This window comes from Pogona vitticeps, chromosome 6 (assembly GCF_051106095.1).
Source record: "Pogona vitticeps strain Pit_001003342236 chromosome 6, PviZW2.1, whole genome shotgun sequence".
Lineage (NCBI taxonomy): Eukaryota > Metazoa > Chordata > Lepidosauria > Squamata > Agamidae > Pogona > Pogona vitticeps.
In genome coordinates, this window is record NC_135788.1 from 93682450 (window position 1) to 93698899 (window position 16450).

The 16450-nt window shown below is 41.2% G+C and overlaps 1 protein-coding gene across 1 annotated transcript in view; it reads left to right on the forward strand.

Annotated features, from left to right (window-relative positions):
- SMARCD2 (SWI/SNF related BAF chromatin remodeling complex subunit D2) overlaps positions 1 to 16450 on the forward strand; it is a 33056-nt gene extending 16606 nt beyond the window's left edge. Inside the window, exons 3-13 of the mRNA XM_020785582.3 lie at positions 4025 to 4067; positions 4858 to 4980; positions 5402 to 5521; positions 7344 to 7439; positions 9352 to 9453; positions 10499 to 10660; positions 11074 to 11171; positions 11319 to 11454; positions 13629 to 13751; positions 14751 to 14852; positions 15521 to 16450. Coding sequence (XP_020641241.1) covers positions 4025 to 4067; positions 4858 to 4980; positions 5402 to 5521; positions 7344 to 7439; positions 9352 to 9453; positions 10499 to 10660; positions 11074 to 11171; positions 11319 to 11454; positions 13629 to 13751; positions 14751 to 14852; positions 15521 to 15574 — 1159 coding nt within the window. The 3' untranslated portion in view covers positions 15575 to 16450. The remainder of the gene's footprint in view (positions 1 to 4024; positions 4068 to 4857; positions 4981 to 5401; positions 5522 to 7343; positions 7440 to 9351; positions 9454 to 10498; positions 10661 to 11073; positions 11172 to 11318; positions 11455 to 13628; positions 13752 to 14750; positions 14853 to 15520) is intronic.

The window sequence follows — 16450 nt, forward strand, 5'->3', positions numbered from 1 at the left end:
TTCTCAGGTTATAATGTCAATTTTAAATATCTTGAATAAATAAATATATTTCTGGAATCCCGTGTCTTTGTCATGAACCCTTGTTCTCAACATGCTGTATCTTCAAACTGCAGATGGAAATTTTAGGACTAGGATCCCTCCTGATATACTGTACTAGTTTTCTGAGTACAGGGTTTTCTGAGTAGATGGGCAAGCCTTCTGTCACTTGAACCTCCACATGCAGTTTGAAGTGCTACAACCAACACAGATTTGCCAGTGTTACAATGGACTTTGCTAATCACGCTCTTCCTGTCCATAATAGAAGTGTTAGCAAAGGTATACCCACAAGATCTATGACTACCATGTCACAGATATCTTCAAACCCCTGTGTGTCCGTTGCTTTATCCCCTAGCTCTCTGCATTCCCTCTTGGGAGCTTTGCATGGTTGCTGGTTCCCAGCACTATATGGAGGGACATAATGAAACTATGTTGACATGGCAAGCCAAGGGACCTGGGATCCACCCAATATTTAATTTTTAGTACCTGTGACCAAGGGCACTTATCAGGCTTTCTCAAGTCTTAGAGTACCAAAGGTCTTGTTACTCTCAGTAGCCCTATAATAGCCCCTGTCCCTCAGGCCTTAGCAGGACACTGAGCTGAACATTCCATTTCCGCCTTTAGATTCCAGCATCACTGGGAACGGGCAAGTCCATCCACCCACTAAGAAGAGAGCAATTTTTGCACACTTTACGAACTCAGCAGGAGTGTAGAGATTGTAAATTTAAGAAAACTGAAAAACCTTGTTCTTCTCAAAACAGCCAAATTTGAAGTGAGCATGTTTCATGATTTTTGGGAACCATGAAAAATTGAGTATCAGTTTGAAAAAGAAAATGGCAAAACCAGAGGGGTGGGAGTCCCTTGGTTCCAGCTGTTATCAGCTGAACCCAGCATAAACATTTAATTAGAATAGTGGGGGTCACAGTCCAACGATGTCTGCAGGGATACAAGTGCTGTGACCTGAGTTAGAGTAACATGGAGGAAGACACAACTGGGTACTTTTCCGTGCTTATCTCTAGGTCTTCATCCAGTTTTCAAAAGCAACCTGTTTCCCAACAAGAGCATCAGAAGAATATGTACCATTTGTTTGTCACTTTTCAAGTACTGTATACAAATTGGTCCACACAATTTAATCCTCAAGCCAGGCCTATTAGGTAGTCCAGTATTACCTTTCCATTGCAGAATGGAAGTCAAAAGAAAACTAGTTCGCCTGAGGCCATTAGTCTCCCACTGGGTCCAACTTATGTTGCTCTTACTGGAACCTTGTCAAGCGATGAAGGATAAGCAGCAGCCTCTTGTCCCCTACAGTCATTTGGTTATTAGTTGTTGCTCCCCCTTAGCTTGGACTCCTTTTATGTAAGTGACTTGCTGGATTTGCTTTTTATCTCTTCTCATCTGATGGATACTTCTAGCCCTTCACAGGCCTTGCTTGGCCTGGTTTTACCAGCTGGCTGTTTTTTTGTTTTTTGTTTTTTGTTTTAAAATGAGTGCGATGCAAATAACATTCAGTTTCTTGGCAAGTTCTACTCAACCAAGTCAATCCAAAGAGGGCATTGCAAAGAGAAACAAACAGCTGCACACATCTGGCATCCAGACTTCAAGGGCTGGATTTTACATGATCAGAGGAGCGGGAGGGAGGGAGGCAGTAGAAAAAGGAAAAGTCTCTTGGACTGCCATTCCAGCTGCCAGATTTCATTCCCTTGGTTACTATGAGTGCTGTGTCTGTACTCCTGTTCCTTTTGCAGTGGGCTGAAGGTGGAGTTGTTCAGTGTTCTCTGATGCTCCAGGCAAAATTTCAGTTCCTGCTGTATGAGTCTGAAACATGCTGTCTCTTGCCTCTTTTTCTTTTCACTCATTCTTCTGTTTCACATTATAAATCAAGATGGATTAAATATAAGCCACAAAACTATTGGAATGTGTTTTAATTAGATTGAAATATAAATATTTAATAGTTTCATTCATTTATTTGGGTCATAAAGCACTAATCAGTTTTTACACTATTGTCTTCAACGGCAGTTCTTTCCCTCATTAAATAAATGGGCATATTAATCTATATTTAAGAGACTTGTCCATGGAACCTCTTCTAGACATGGCATTTGACTGATACCCAAGTACTGTAAATAAAAAACCTGAGACAGTTAGATGGTATCATCTGCTTATCTTAAAGTATTGATGTTTCTTCCACCAATTTTTGCTCCTTCATCCAAATCTATTCTGTCTTTCCGCATGATATCTTCCGAAAGGATTGTAGCCTAAGCATCCTGTTTCTCATGACACATCTGGTCCTTCACCTTAGAAGTGGAAAGAACTTCCTAAATTCTTAAGATGGGTTTTGGGAAGGGTTGGGGTATTTACCGCTTGTTCAGCTCCTTGCCTGAATCCTGCCTTAGCCCTGTCCTCCAATTTGTTTAGTGTTCTATATTGTGTGTCTATGCCCTGAAACTTTGCTAGCAGATAATTGTGGGCTAACCTGTCAGCTGTAATGAATGGATCTTCTTGTTTATTTGAAGATGTCAGACCAAGTTGAGGTTAGAGCACAGATGGGGGTGTTATTATGTGTACATATTAGTTCATCGTTTCCTCCTACACCATTGATCTGACCAAATTTCTATGCAATCTAAAGATTTTGCACTGAGAGAGAAAGTGCTATTGGCCTTAATAGAGGTTTACTTTGTGAGGGATTAAATCATACTTGTTTATAATCCTGATGCAGATTGTGAGGGAAGGCTCCAGTATCTTGTGAGCAGGAGGCCTCATTTAAAGATGGGTGGCCCACCTTATACAAGTAAGATGGATATAACATACAGTATAGTGTGGCCTTTTTTACAAAATAGAGCTTCACACATATTGGTTTATTCAGAATGGAGCAGTAGGTCTCCCACGTGTTATCTCTGCACCCTGGAATACAGTAATGCCTATGATTTCTTGTGTTGGTAGAAAAATAGTCTGATATAAATAGGTTTACAGATCATACAAACTGAACTTCCCTTGCCCCACAAAATAAAAATGACAAAAACTGCAGTCAGCTTGCTATGTAAAACCTGCTCAATAAATGATTCACATTGCCTCTATAGTATTTGAACGAAAGGTTTGGCATAATATCTCTTTGGAATTCTATTTCAAAAATTGTAGTTCATGATATGAATTTATAAAGTACATCATATACAGATGCAGTAATAATCAGATGTTTCACTGAGAAGTTCCTCTACAGCTGGGAACGTTTTAAATGAGCAAACTTTCCAAGTGCTTTAATGGACAAAAAGCATTCAGTTAATCAGATGAGCCAGTCACACAAATCTTCAAACTGTTTGCTTTTTCAAATACTACTATTGTCATACTCCATATCTAGGTCCTGAAAAATAGTCATAGCTCAGACAGCTTATAGAACCTCCCTATTTCCCAGTCATATTAAAAAGTAGGTAAGACTTTTTGTAATTCTGTTGGGGTTTTTTTGTATTGTGGTTTACAAGACATGGTTTAAGGGAATAAGAGAACTGTATGATCCTTGAGCTCACCCAACTAAGTGCAGGAGTTCCTCATCTTAGCTCATTTTTATTTAAACAAAGGCCCTTTATATGTGCCTATTCCTTGTTCCTCTTTCTCCCTCAACATCTTCTTTTCTTACCGAGATACACAAAGTAAAAGGGATAATCCACTCTGACCTGAAATATTCATCCCAAAGTTTCAGGGCTAAATGCTCATTAGGTACTTTTACTATTAGAACCGATATTCAGGTGAGAACCATGACTGACTTATTAAAAAAATCTTTTTATGACAGTTTCTTTGCTTTGAAGATCACCACTGAATCTAGCTCCTTTTGGAGGTAGAGAAAGCATTTTGCAGCCACAAGTGTCATCATTTTCTGTGATACCAAAGTTATGTAATTTGTTCCAAATGTAGATTTCAGGTTTTACAGTTAAATGCATGGGTATGAATCTGGCACAAGGATTCTAGACTGTCTTCCACTAACACTGTATATTTCTTGCAGGCTTAGGAGGAGGAAGATGGCAGACAAGATCCTACCACAGCGGGTAAGCGCTCCATTGGGAAGAGTTCTTAGGGTTAAAATAAAGGAGGTAGGGCATTGAGTGTGTTTGGTGAATGCAGAAAGAAATGGATTGCAGGGCTTTAGTCTGTTGTCTATCCCAACTCCTTACAGATCAGTCAGAGTCAGTGGAGAGAAACATGATGCTCTGTGTGTGCAATGGGAGGAAAATGAGTCCAGTGGTTCAGAGGAATTTGGGAAGATTGGGGGTTTCCCCTTTTTTAGCTAGTCCATTTCCATTTGGAATTGTTTTAACTGTTCCCCCATTGAGTTGCGATTTAGCTCTCCCATAGTTTGTCACCTATTCTGATTGACTACGGAGTACTCCAAAGTATTAATCAATTTCCAGACTAATTCATGCTTGTATTGTTCATTTTCCCCTCCCCTCCTCCAAAATAACCTGCAAGAGAATGATAGTATTTAAAAAGCTGAAACACATATATGATCAATTAAGGTGAGCATTTCCCAATGATAGACAAAGCAAAGAGAGGCCTCCCTGGGAGCTGGAAATAGTGGGGCTCATAGTACAAATTAGTGGAGAACTCTTCCCATTGAAATTCTCTTCATGGATAATTATTTAGAGCAGTGGTGCCGAACTGTGGCCCTCCAGATGTTCTTAGACTTCAACTCCCAGAAGCCTTCACCACCACCTCTGCTGGCCAGGATTTCTGGGAGTTGAAGGCCAAGAACATCTGGAGGGCCACAGTTCGACACCACTGATGTAGAGCCTTGTCTGATAAAAATGGCTCTCTGGTTGACTATCATTGTCTTCACAGATTCGTGAACTGGTTCCAGAATCTCAGGCTTACATGGATTTATTGGCCTTTGAACGCAAGCTAGACCAGACCATTGCCCGCAAGAGGATGGAGATCCAGGAGGCAATAAAAAAACCTTTGACGGTATGAAGGGAGAGAGGACCAGCCAATCTTTTCATGCAAGGAGACAGATTTGGTCAGCAAACTCCTTTCAGGATGTTTTCTGATAGACTGAGGTCTCTCTTATAGATTCAGCATGTCCTGCTAGCTTGGAAGGATTTATTATCTGGGAATAGACTAGTAGAGCCAGTCCATAACAACCTGCTTTTTGCTGGACAGTGGAAACAGAGATGGTGTGTAAGAATGCCTTTTCCTGAGTCAGACCATTGGTCCATCTAGTCAGCAGTGTCTGGCAACAGCTTTCTGGGGCTTCAGGCAGGATTTTTTCCAGTCTTACCAGAAAATGTCAGGAATTTAACCTGCATTATGGAGTTGGTCTGTGGAGGCAATGAATGGAGTTGATTACATTGCTGTCCTCAGTGGATATTTTTCTCCCAATCTTCAGCAAAAGCGAAAGCTGCGTATTTACATCTCCAACACCTTTACACCTGGCAAGGAAGAATCTGAAGGAAGTGAGCGCATAGCCTCGTGGGAACTTCGTGTGGAGGGAAAACTCTTGGATGATGTAAGACTGAAACATCCTTGCTTTTAGGTTGCTTTGTGGCAGCTGAAACATTCTTACTGTGGTTCTCCTGATGGCTGGTTTAGGGCACCTTTCTCCAACCACCAAATTTCACCAGGCACCAAGTCAGCCCTCCTCCCTTAGTTCTTCACTTGTTCTTTTAAAGTGTATATGCATCAGAGAATACTGTACCCATTTTGTGTGTTTGGCTGGCCTTCAACTTGAGCCAGGGGTATGTTCTTAAAAAAAGAAAGAAGAGCATTGTTGGATCAGACCAAATGTCTGTAGTCCAGCATTCTGTTTCCCATATTCAAGAAGTGAATACCCATGGGAGACCCAGCAACTGGAAATGAGGACTGTGTCCTCTCCTTTTGTCCCAGCAAGCAGAATTCTAAGTCATGCTGCCTCTGATGTTGAAGGACGAGTAAACACTGAAAGCTTAGTCCGAGTTGGTGACTTTTACCATATTTTCTGTTAATATGCTCTTTTGGAAGAAATGCTTCTTTTTGTTTTGGCTATAGCAGTATTTAGCTTCATTGGATGATCTAAAGTTCTAGTATTAATGAAAAAAAGGAGAAAAAGTTCTCCCCATCAGTTTCCCCATAACTTGCACAATTTTAGAAATGATTAACAAGCCTTCTTTTGTTCACTTTTTTACCGAAACTAAAAAGATCCAAATATTGCAGATTTTCTTTACAGGGAATTTGCTCTCTGCCTTGTGACTTCACATGAACAGTTTTGATACATTTCTAGTTCTACCATATCCTTTGTTCAAAAATCACTACTAGATTTAGGCATAATATCTCTTACGTGATCATACCATGCATTCATATAAAGATGTTGCAGTATTGGCTGTTCCATTTCTATTCTCTTTGTGTTGATTCCTAAAACTGCATTTCCATTTTCTCAAGGCTGATGTTTTTATGTCCCAAAAATCATTTTTCCTGGTCAGTCCAGTGAGTGGATATGTGAACTGGGGAGGTGGGAGTTGTTTTTTGCTCTAATGTGCCTCACATTGAATTGGATTTGGCATGTCATATATCATGAATTTTATGCTCCCAGTTCTTTTAAATTTCCTTCCTTCCTTCCTTCCTTCCTTCCTTCCTTCCTTCCTTCCTTCCTTCCTTCCTATCTATCTATCTATCTATCTATCTATCTATCTATCTATCTATCTATCTATCTATCTATCTATCTATCTATCTATCTATCTATCTATCTATCTATCTATCTATCTATCTCTCTATCTCTCTATCTCTCTGTCTCTCTGTCTATCTGTCTATCTGTCTATCTATCTATCTGTCTATCTGTCTATCTATCTATCTATCTATCTATCTATCTATCTATCTATCTATCTATCTATATATATATATATATATATATATATATATCCTGCCTATCTGGTCGAAACGACCACTCTAGGCAGCTTCATTGGATGATCTTCCATAGAAAGTCTCCCAGCTCTTCTTCAGGTAGAGGTGAATAATATTTGGCCACCAGATGTATTAGATAACAACTCCCTTAATACCTTCCCATTGGCCATACGGACTAAAGTTCTTGAGAGCTGAAGTGGAAAGAATGTGAAGGGTGAAAGGTCCCCACCCCTTGCTTAAGACAAATGCTGGGGGACATGCTGTATGAAGAGCAAAGGTGATGATAGTAGTGCTGGTAGCATATCTTCTTTTGTACAAAGGAGGTTACTTCCCTCATTTCTACAGGTAGCGCCACTGGCTTACCCCTGACTGTTAGAGATGCATTTAGCTACAGTACTTTCTGGGTGCTTGTGGGAAAGGGAGGGCTTAGTGCCTCATCAGTCTTTCTGTCTTAGCCAAGCAAGCAGAAGAGGAAGTTCTCGTCCTTTTTCAAGAGTTTGGTCATTGAGCTGGACAAGGAACTGTATGGGCCTGACAACCACCTGGTAGAGGTAAGTACTTTCTTGCACACTTGTGCTGAGGAAAATGCGAAGCACCTTAGAACAATCTGACATTTCACATCAATGCTCAGGATGACAGAGGCCCATTTTTCTTTTCAAAATTGCCCTATAGGATGAGGTATAATGGTGGTGCTAAAGTAGATGATTAGGGCTGAGAACACTGTTCCCGCAGAAGGAGTGATTGGCAGGTTCTGGGGCTACCTGTTAGTAGATAATTTTGGTGGGAGCTGAAGGAGATGGATTCATGATCGTGAGGGGAAAAAATGACTCCAGAAAATGGAGGCAAAGTTACCTGCATTGGTTTGAAAGGAATGATACTTCATGGCACATTCAGCCTGATATAGATAATAGCTAGATCAGATCATGGAGGAATCATACAGAGCTACAACAATATTCAGGCTTCTGCCCTGGTGTTGAACAGCACCTTTTACCCAACTGCAGTTATAGAAGCCGTAAAGTCAGACTGTGGTTAGTAGGAGTGTGTGATTAGGGGGACAACTTTGATAAGGATGGGGGCCAAATTTTAAACCCCTACACCTCTCCAAGGGCTTTGCAAGGTGCAAAATGGCCCTCAAAGACAACAAAATAGAAAGTGATTGAATGTTCACTACTTTTTTTTTTATGTCTTCAGTTTTCCTTTTATTTTCCTGTGTTAGGGCATCCTGTGCCACACAAACACATGGGTGCAAAAATCTCTGCTTCTGGATAACTCTAGAATCAGAATGAGCAATATTTTATCCATCCCATTCTTTTTGTATTTGTTGTTTTTTTTTCAACTACTAGAGTCATGGACAACCTGTGGGGCCTCAGAAATGTTCTTGCAGGTCCTTTTGCAGCCTATTAGCCACACTTTGGCCACCTCAGTGAAGATACATTATTATTATTATTATTATTATTATTATTATTATTATTATTATTATTATTATTATTATTATTATTATTATTATTATTATTATTATTATTATTATTATTATTATTATTATTATTATTATTATTAAAGATATCCATATCTGTGTGTATCTGCTTCACTGCCTAGTTAGAACTTTGCCAGAAGTGCTAAGAAGTGTTTTTAACTGAGCAATAGAATGGCTTGTATGGTTAATTCTTCAGTATACAGTGGTGCCTCGCTTAACGAGCGCACCACATAACGACGAAATCGCATAGCGATCCATTTTTTCGGATCGCTAATGCGATCGCTTAACGTTTTTTAAATAGGGCTAAATTCGCTTTGCGAAGACCGGTAAGCGTTTCGCTTACCGATCTTCGCAAAACGGAGCCCGACGATCAGCTGTTCGGCGGCCAAAATGGCCGCCGGAAGCCCGGAAATGGCCCAAAATGGCCACGCGCAGCGTTTTCGCGCCCTCGTTAAGCGAGGCGAGGGCGCGAAAATGGCTGCCGGCCATTACGAAGCTTCGCTGAACGGTGAGTATTTGGCCCATTTGGAACGCATTAAACCATGTTTAATGCGTTCCAATGGAAATCCCTGCCCCGTTCAACGATGCTTCAGCATAGCGAAGGTTAATCCGGAACGGATTAACCTCGCTATGCGAGGCACCACTGTAGATACTTTACTGTTGTGGCTCATAAAATATCGGATCCAGGATGTGAGGGAAGAGTGCTGATAGGAGCTGGGCTGTTTCCGATGGCTATTGTATGGATATGTCATCTTAATGACATGAGCTGGTGAAATAGCTACTTTATGAAATGAAGGTCTAGATTTAGCAAAAAGAAAAAAACTTCCATTAGATGAAGAAGACAGGACAGTGACTCCCAGCGGGTATGCTTTCTGTGAAATATTGGGAGCTATAATAATGAAAAAAGCAACCTGGTTGCCTGATTAAATGAATGTTTTGCACCCTATAGTTGTCCTAAGGACAGCTCTCTCACGTCTTTCTTCCCTAAGTGGCACCGAATAGCTACAACTCAAGAGACAGATGGCTTCCAAGTCAAGCGTCCAGGTGATGTCAATGTGAAATGCACCCTGTTACTCATGCTAGACCACCAGGTAAGAGGGGGCATGCCCTGACACTTGATGAGAGCAGACAAATGATCAACTTCTTAGTCACATGGCTTGGCCATACTTCCCAATTGTGGAAGAAAGGAGGTAGAGCAGTACCTGACCAGAGGCTTCCTCCTCCATATGCCTTGCTACAAACCAGATAGAGATACAGAGTCAGATAGAGATACAGAGTCAGATAGAGATACAGAGTCAGCTTTGCTGGTTCCAGATAGAGATACAGAGTCAGAAGGGATGTTTAGCTGTTTCCTTAAATACACAGCTTTTTCTCTTTAGCGCACTGGAATATCATGCAGCATTTAGATTCCTCATAATCTCATATTTTGTGATAAGTAAATAGTGTCTTGCCGTTCGGCTTGTAAAGACACAACTGAGAATGATTTGGCACTGAGTTCACAGTCAGATGCTTTACAGAAGTTCTTGTCCATCTTAATTTTTTTCATAAACAATGCAGACTTCATTTTCATGAACTGTTTTGACAGTCATACTTTCAGTGGAGTGGCAGATGTTAAGAGACCTGACCTGAGATCTCTGGTGAGTTCAGAGATGGTCTCTAGAAACTGAAAGTGACTTGTTACAAGTAAGGTAATTACTTCTAACAAGTCTTTTTTAAAAAGAGCTTTGCAGCAAGGCATATGGGAGTCATGTTTTGAAAGAAATACAGTGAGTAATGAAATGATACTTTTGAGAAGTATAGCAAGCAACAATTTTTTGTTTAGTTTTTCTTGTTTATTTTGGAGGTATCTTTACAGGTGGTTTGAACTGACTTTTTCTTTTGTTGATTCCATGTTTTTGTCACTTTTCTGCCCACCCACCCTCAGTGTAAGAAACAAGAACAAAGCACTTCTAAAATACTAACTTTCTGGTCTTTGGAGTGGTCTTTTTCCTCCTTTCTGAGAGAAATTACTCGGACAGATCCCATTCATGTTTCTAGCTTTACAGAGGGAAGGAGGTTGCAGCATGTTACATGGGCTGGGAACATGGCAATGCCTACCTTACACTGTATGTTCACCAGACCATATTGATCTTGCAGCCTCCCCAGTACAAACTGGATCCCCGTCTGGCTCGTCTGCTTGGGGTTCACACGCAAACTCGTGCCAGCATCATGCAGGCTTTGTGGCTCTACATCAAACACAACAAACTCCAGGACAGTCATGAGAAAGAATATATCAACTGCAACCGTTACTTTCGCCAGGTGAGTACATTCTGGCTTGTCTCCCTTCTCTCTCTCCTCTCTTTTTCCTTTCACTTGCAAGATCCCCGACACCACCACTACTGCTTTTCTAGCAGTGAGATATTAATTGTGCCTATATTTGGTCATCTGGTGCAAGATTGGGAGATTTCTGGGGTTCTCTTTCTGTTTTTTAAATGAAGGAAGTGTTTTATTAATTACCATAGTTTACCTGTCTCCTCTTCTACAACTCATTTGTCAATCTCTATTATAGCCCATCTATAAACTATAAACCTTCTGGTTACGTTTTTACTGTCTTTGCACACTGATACAGAACACTTATTAACTAGTAGCACTAGCAAGATTTGACAGAAGCCCAGAGACTGGCAGAGATTCGCTTTCTCAGTCTCTCTCACATAGTTCTTTCTCTTCTCTAGATTTTTGGTTGCAATCGCATGCGGTTCTCTGAAATCCCCATGAAGCTGGCAGGGCTCTTGCAACATCCAGATCCTATTGTTATCAACCATGTGATCAGGTAGGTCTGGCATTCGTGGGACTTGTGAAAAAGCAATCTATAATTAATCCAAACCCATGTGTTTGGGGGAGTTAGTAGTAGAAACGCAGCACCCAGGAAGTATGTATTCACCCTGGCTCAACCCAGCTTCCTTTCTTATTTCTCAAGTGTGGACCCCAATGATCAGAAGAAGACAGCCTGTTATGACATTGATGTGGAGGTGGATGATCCCTTGAAGGCCCAAATGAGCAACTTCTTGGCCTCCACCACCAACCAACAGGAAATTGCCTCTTTAGATGTCAAGGTAAGACTCTGTCAACTTCAGTAGGAAACAGATTCCAGGACTTCACCTCTCAGAGACTGGATAATAGGGTTGGTGTGTGAGGGGGTGCTAGCTACTGTTTTTCCCTGAAAATAATTAAAATAATTAATTATATTAATGTTTACTCCAAAAATGCATTACGGCTTATTTTCAGGGGATGTTTTAATTTTTTTCATGTACAACAACTTGCATTTATTCAAATACAGTTATACCATCTTCTGGTTGCTGCACAATGGTGGAGGGTGGAGTTTCAGTTAACTAGGGTTTATTTTGGGGGTAGGGCTTATATTATGAGCATCCTGAAAAATCATACTAGGGCTTATTTTCAGGTCTTATTTTCGGGGAAATGGTAAATACACATATCTTGAGCTTTAGGGGCATTCTGCTCACCCACCCACCCCATGTATACCATCCACAGCAGCTACAGCAGTGTATTCTCTCTTATGGGGTCCCCTGTTATGTTTGAGGAGCAAAGCCAAAGTCTCCCATCTCTTTTCCCAAGAGTAGTAGCTAGGAAGACTGCTGGGATTTTCAGCTAAATCCATATTCTTTAGTTTTCACAAAAGGTTCAAATAAGGTAACAGTGGGGCAAGCCATCTCATTTTATGTTTATAGTGTACATCTTATTTTCATTTGAAATGGTTCCTCATAATTTGAATGTCTTCTGTTTACATTTAGTTTGGTTTTATTGCTAAGGGCTGGAATGCATTAATTCCTTTTTCAAAGAGGTGAAACTAGCTCTGGAGGGGAAAGAAGAGCAAATAGTAGACAAGCTGTGGGAAGTCTTATGTCTCTAATATTGGAAATAGGCGTATGGCTCTCCAGCTGTCTGCGAGTAGAACGACTAGAACACTGTGTGCTGGACAATAGAATCCATGGCAGATTGTAGTTACAAATTTTCAGAATCTTGAAGTAGCTTTTGGGGGCAGGGAAAAATATACCATCTTTACAATTTACATGGTTATGGAGAGTTAGTAAATGGGCTAGGGGGCTCTGACTGAAAAGAGTGGCTGTAGCAGTACATCTCACTCCTAAGACAGTGTATTTGTACGCCCTACACTTTTTCCATCTCTCTTGGTCTCTTCTTCGCTCCTCCGGTTGAAAAGAAATTATGCAACCCAGTTGCATAATCAGCACTCAGCAAATATGCTTACCAATTTGCAGATGCATTTGCTTACCAAAAAAATTGCAATTAACCCTGAATTTCAGCTCTCTTGTTGTGAAGCAAGTTCTATCCAAAGGGTTGAGGACAAGTTATAATGGTTGAGATGGAATGGGGAGATTTGTTGCCTGAAAGTTTGGCAGTTATTCAGGAATGAAGAAAGGCGGGGATTAGGTCAAGAGTTGAAAAAAAAAACTGTATGTAAGTACTCTTTCCAGTACTTTGTATCAGTTTCCTGCCTTTCTGCATCTCATATTCATGTTAACCACCCAGTGTAACTACTGGTTTAGATAGGCAGTATAAAAATCAATTAGATAAATACAGTGGTGCCCCGCATAACGAGCGATTCGTTTAACGATGAATCCGCATAGCGATGTGTTTTTTGCGATCGCAAAAGCGATCGCATAACGATGTTTTAAAGGGTAAAACATCGCTTTGTGATGATCGGTAAGCGTTTCGCTTTTTTGCCCCACATAGCGATGAATCCGTATAGCGACGATTTTTTTGGAACAGATTATCGTCGCTATGCGGGGCTTGTATCTCATGACCACAGAAAATGATTACGCTAGCCTTAACCACCTTGTGCCAATGGGCATGTTGGTTAGGCATGATGGGAAGTATATTCCAGTAAACATGCAAGACACACATTGAGGAAGATATGCTAATACTTCTATACTGGGTAGTTTCCTATGCTGAATGTTGTACTTCTGGCTCTACACCTTTCTTGTTCCTGCTCCAGAATCTTCTGTCAAATTGGGGGGGGGGGGGAAGTAATCTTATAAAATAATAGGAGCTGCAGAGAATCATTGCCTTAGGCTTCTCAGCATCTTTCTGTTGGGGGCTTTTGCCAGTATGAGGTAGCTAGTGTGTGTAGTGGCCTTGACTTATGGGACTTGGCATGAGTAGCTGATCTTTCTGTCATAGTAGGAGAAACAAACTCAGTTATGTGAGTCTTTCCATCTGTCCATAACATACCTTTTACAATTGCCTGTAGATCCATGAAACCATTGAGTCCATTAATCAGCTGAAGACACAGCGAGATTTCATGTTGAGTTTCAGTAATAATCCTCAGGATTTCATCCAAGAGTGGATCAGATCTCAACAGAGGGACTTAAAGGTAACGACCGGGTTTAGGCTGTGGAATAGGAGTGCAGCCGTAGGCCAGTTAGAAGCCCCACTATATTGATGAAGCTTACAGATTGTGTTGAATTACAGCACAAATGTGTGATATTGCTGGATTTTATTCTGCAAAACTTGGCTTTTCTTGTTTTCACTGTCCAGCTGCTTCTATGAGGGTTGGATGAACCATCTGGTTTATTCTTGGGCATGGCAGTTCGATTTTTTGTATATTGCATATTAACTACTGTATCCATATGTGCACTTGGAAAACTAAAATTAAGCTAAGCTTTGGACAGATATCTGTGCATGTTTTTGCTATATGTGCACTTGCAAGTAGCATCATAAACTAAATACTTATCCTGTCTTTACATGGAACATAGAGTGATCTTCCATGCCCACTTATCACATTTTGATCTGTAGTTTTTTGAATAAGGGTGAGGTGGAGAGGGTGCCGGCTAATGAAGTTGATTATTGTGTCAGGTTACTGGGATCTCTCCAGTGCTCTCTCTGGCCACTGTTACACATACTGCTGAACTATATTGATACAGTGGACCCTCTACTTAAGGAATTAATCCGTATTGGAACGGTGGCTGCAAGTCGAAAAGTCTGTAGGTCGAAACTCCATTGACCTACAGTGCATTGAAAACCTATTAATCCCATAACCAGCGGTTTTTATTCTATTTTTGTTCCATTTTGGTTTTTTTCTGGTCTGTAGGTCGATTCTCTGGCTGCAAGTCGAATCTAAATTTTGCAGCCAGAGAAGTCTGTAACTCGAAAAGTCTGTAAGTCGATCCGTCTGTAAGTCGAGGGTCAACTGTACTTGCCTCAATCAACAAGGCCATCATTCCTGTTTTTATAAATTATACAGTCAGTTTACCAGGTCTTTTTTTTGTCCTTTTGCAGTTTGGTCACTGCTCCGGTTTTGGAACACAGAATGTTGGCAGCTCAGGCATTCACTTTCCCTGAATTCTTTTTGAGTATTCCCATTTTTTCCTAGATCATCACGGATGTGGTTGGAAACCCAGAAGAGGAGAGGCGTGCAGAGTTCTACCAGCAACCATGGATTCAGGAGGCTGTTGGCAGACACATCTTTGCCAAGGTTCGGAGACAAGTTCAGCCCAGCTTTTATAAGGCATTATCTGGCATTTTGCAGCTTTTCTTTCACCCTGATCTCTCCATGAAGGGAGAAGGCTTTAGTACAACAGAGCTGGGCTCTTGGCAGTCCCTTCCCTCTCCTTATGCCAGGATTCCGTTCCGCCCTCTGTCCCAGGTTCCCTCTGTACTTAACTGCTCCCAACAACCCAACAGAGTCCACAGGTGTTGCATTGCCTTCCTTATGACAGTTCCTTCACTACTGGGACAGTGGTATCAAGAGATTGAGAGTAGCTCTGTGTTGAGATTCTTGTCCTTCAGTAACTAGGGAGGTTGTGCTTGACTTACAGATATTTGTGTGTATGCTGTCTACTCTTTAGTGCAGGGGTGGGCAATTAATTTCTATAGGGGGCCACATGAAAAGTCTGAACTGTGTTTGGGGGCCGAACCAACTTTACTTAAAAATAAAATGAAACTGTGATGTTATGATTGTTAATCTTCACAAATACTAAAGAGGTTTTTTTGCGGTATGTTAGAGATCAACTGATCAACTTTAGGAAAAAAAAGCCATAAATGGTTTTGATGTCCGGACAGGAGCAGTCCGCGGGCCATATGTGGCCCTCGGGCTGCACTTTGCCCAGGTCTGCATTAGTGTGACTGCTTTGTGTCTTCTAGGTTCAGCAGCGCAGACAAGAACTGGAACAAGTCCTTGGTGTTCGTCTCACCTAGTGCTGCTACTACGATTGACTCTTCTGCACCTTGTGGTACTTCTGGAGTGGACCAACTGGCAGACTGTGTGCTTGCCCAATAGCCTGTGCCCCTAACAGGCCTGAGGAAGCCCTGCTGCCTGTTTCCATTGCTCTCAATATTTGTGGGAGGGGTCTCTTGTTTTCCCCTGGGACTAGACATGATTTATGGCATCTTTTAGCAGAGGAACACAATCCTCCCTCCCTCCCCAAACCCCCTGCCATTTCCTGTGTGCTTTGCCTTTGGGACACTGGGATTTTTATTTTTTGTTGCCTTCTACCTCTTAGCTGAGCCTCAGTAGTCTCTTGCAATGCAGGGCAGCTGCTGTTGCTCATTCTTAACCAAAGCTTTGTCCATTCCAAATTGTCAGCCCTGCTGGCATTTTAGTCTTTGCACTATCTTTTGGGGGGAGATTTGTTCTGTTTGTACAGAGAAATATTGTTAAATATGGAATGGCTTGGTCCCCTTTCACCTTATGCAATCTGTGTGGTTGCAGACAGGAGGGGGTTTCCTCAGGCCTTTGCTGTTGTGTTAATGACAATCAGTTGCTACTTCTTGCTTGGTTCTCCAAGTGTTTATGAGATTTAGGTAGTGGACAACGGGGACCAGTTCTTCTGTGGCAAGGCCCCTAACTGCAATGGGAAATATTCCTGAGGTTGCTAGCCAACAGGAGATGGGTGACATTTGCCTGAGCCTTCTTGGGGCCCCTCAAGTGCCTTTGCTTTCAAAGTTTCTGATCCTTCTCTGGAGTTGCATTTGGCCAAGTAAATGCTAACAGGATATTCATTTGCTTATGAGCAAAAATGTTATCTGTTTCTATTTTGAATGTTTTCTAATAAAAAATATTATTAAGCAGCA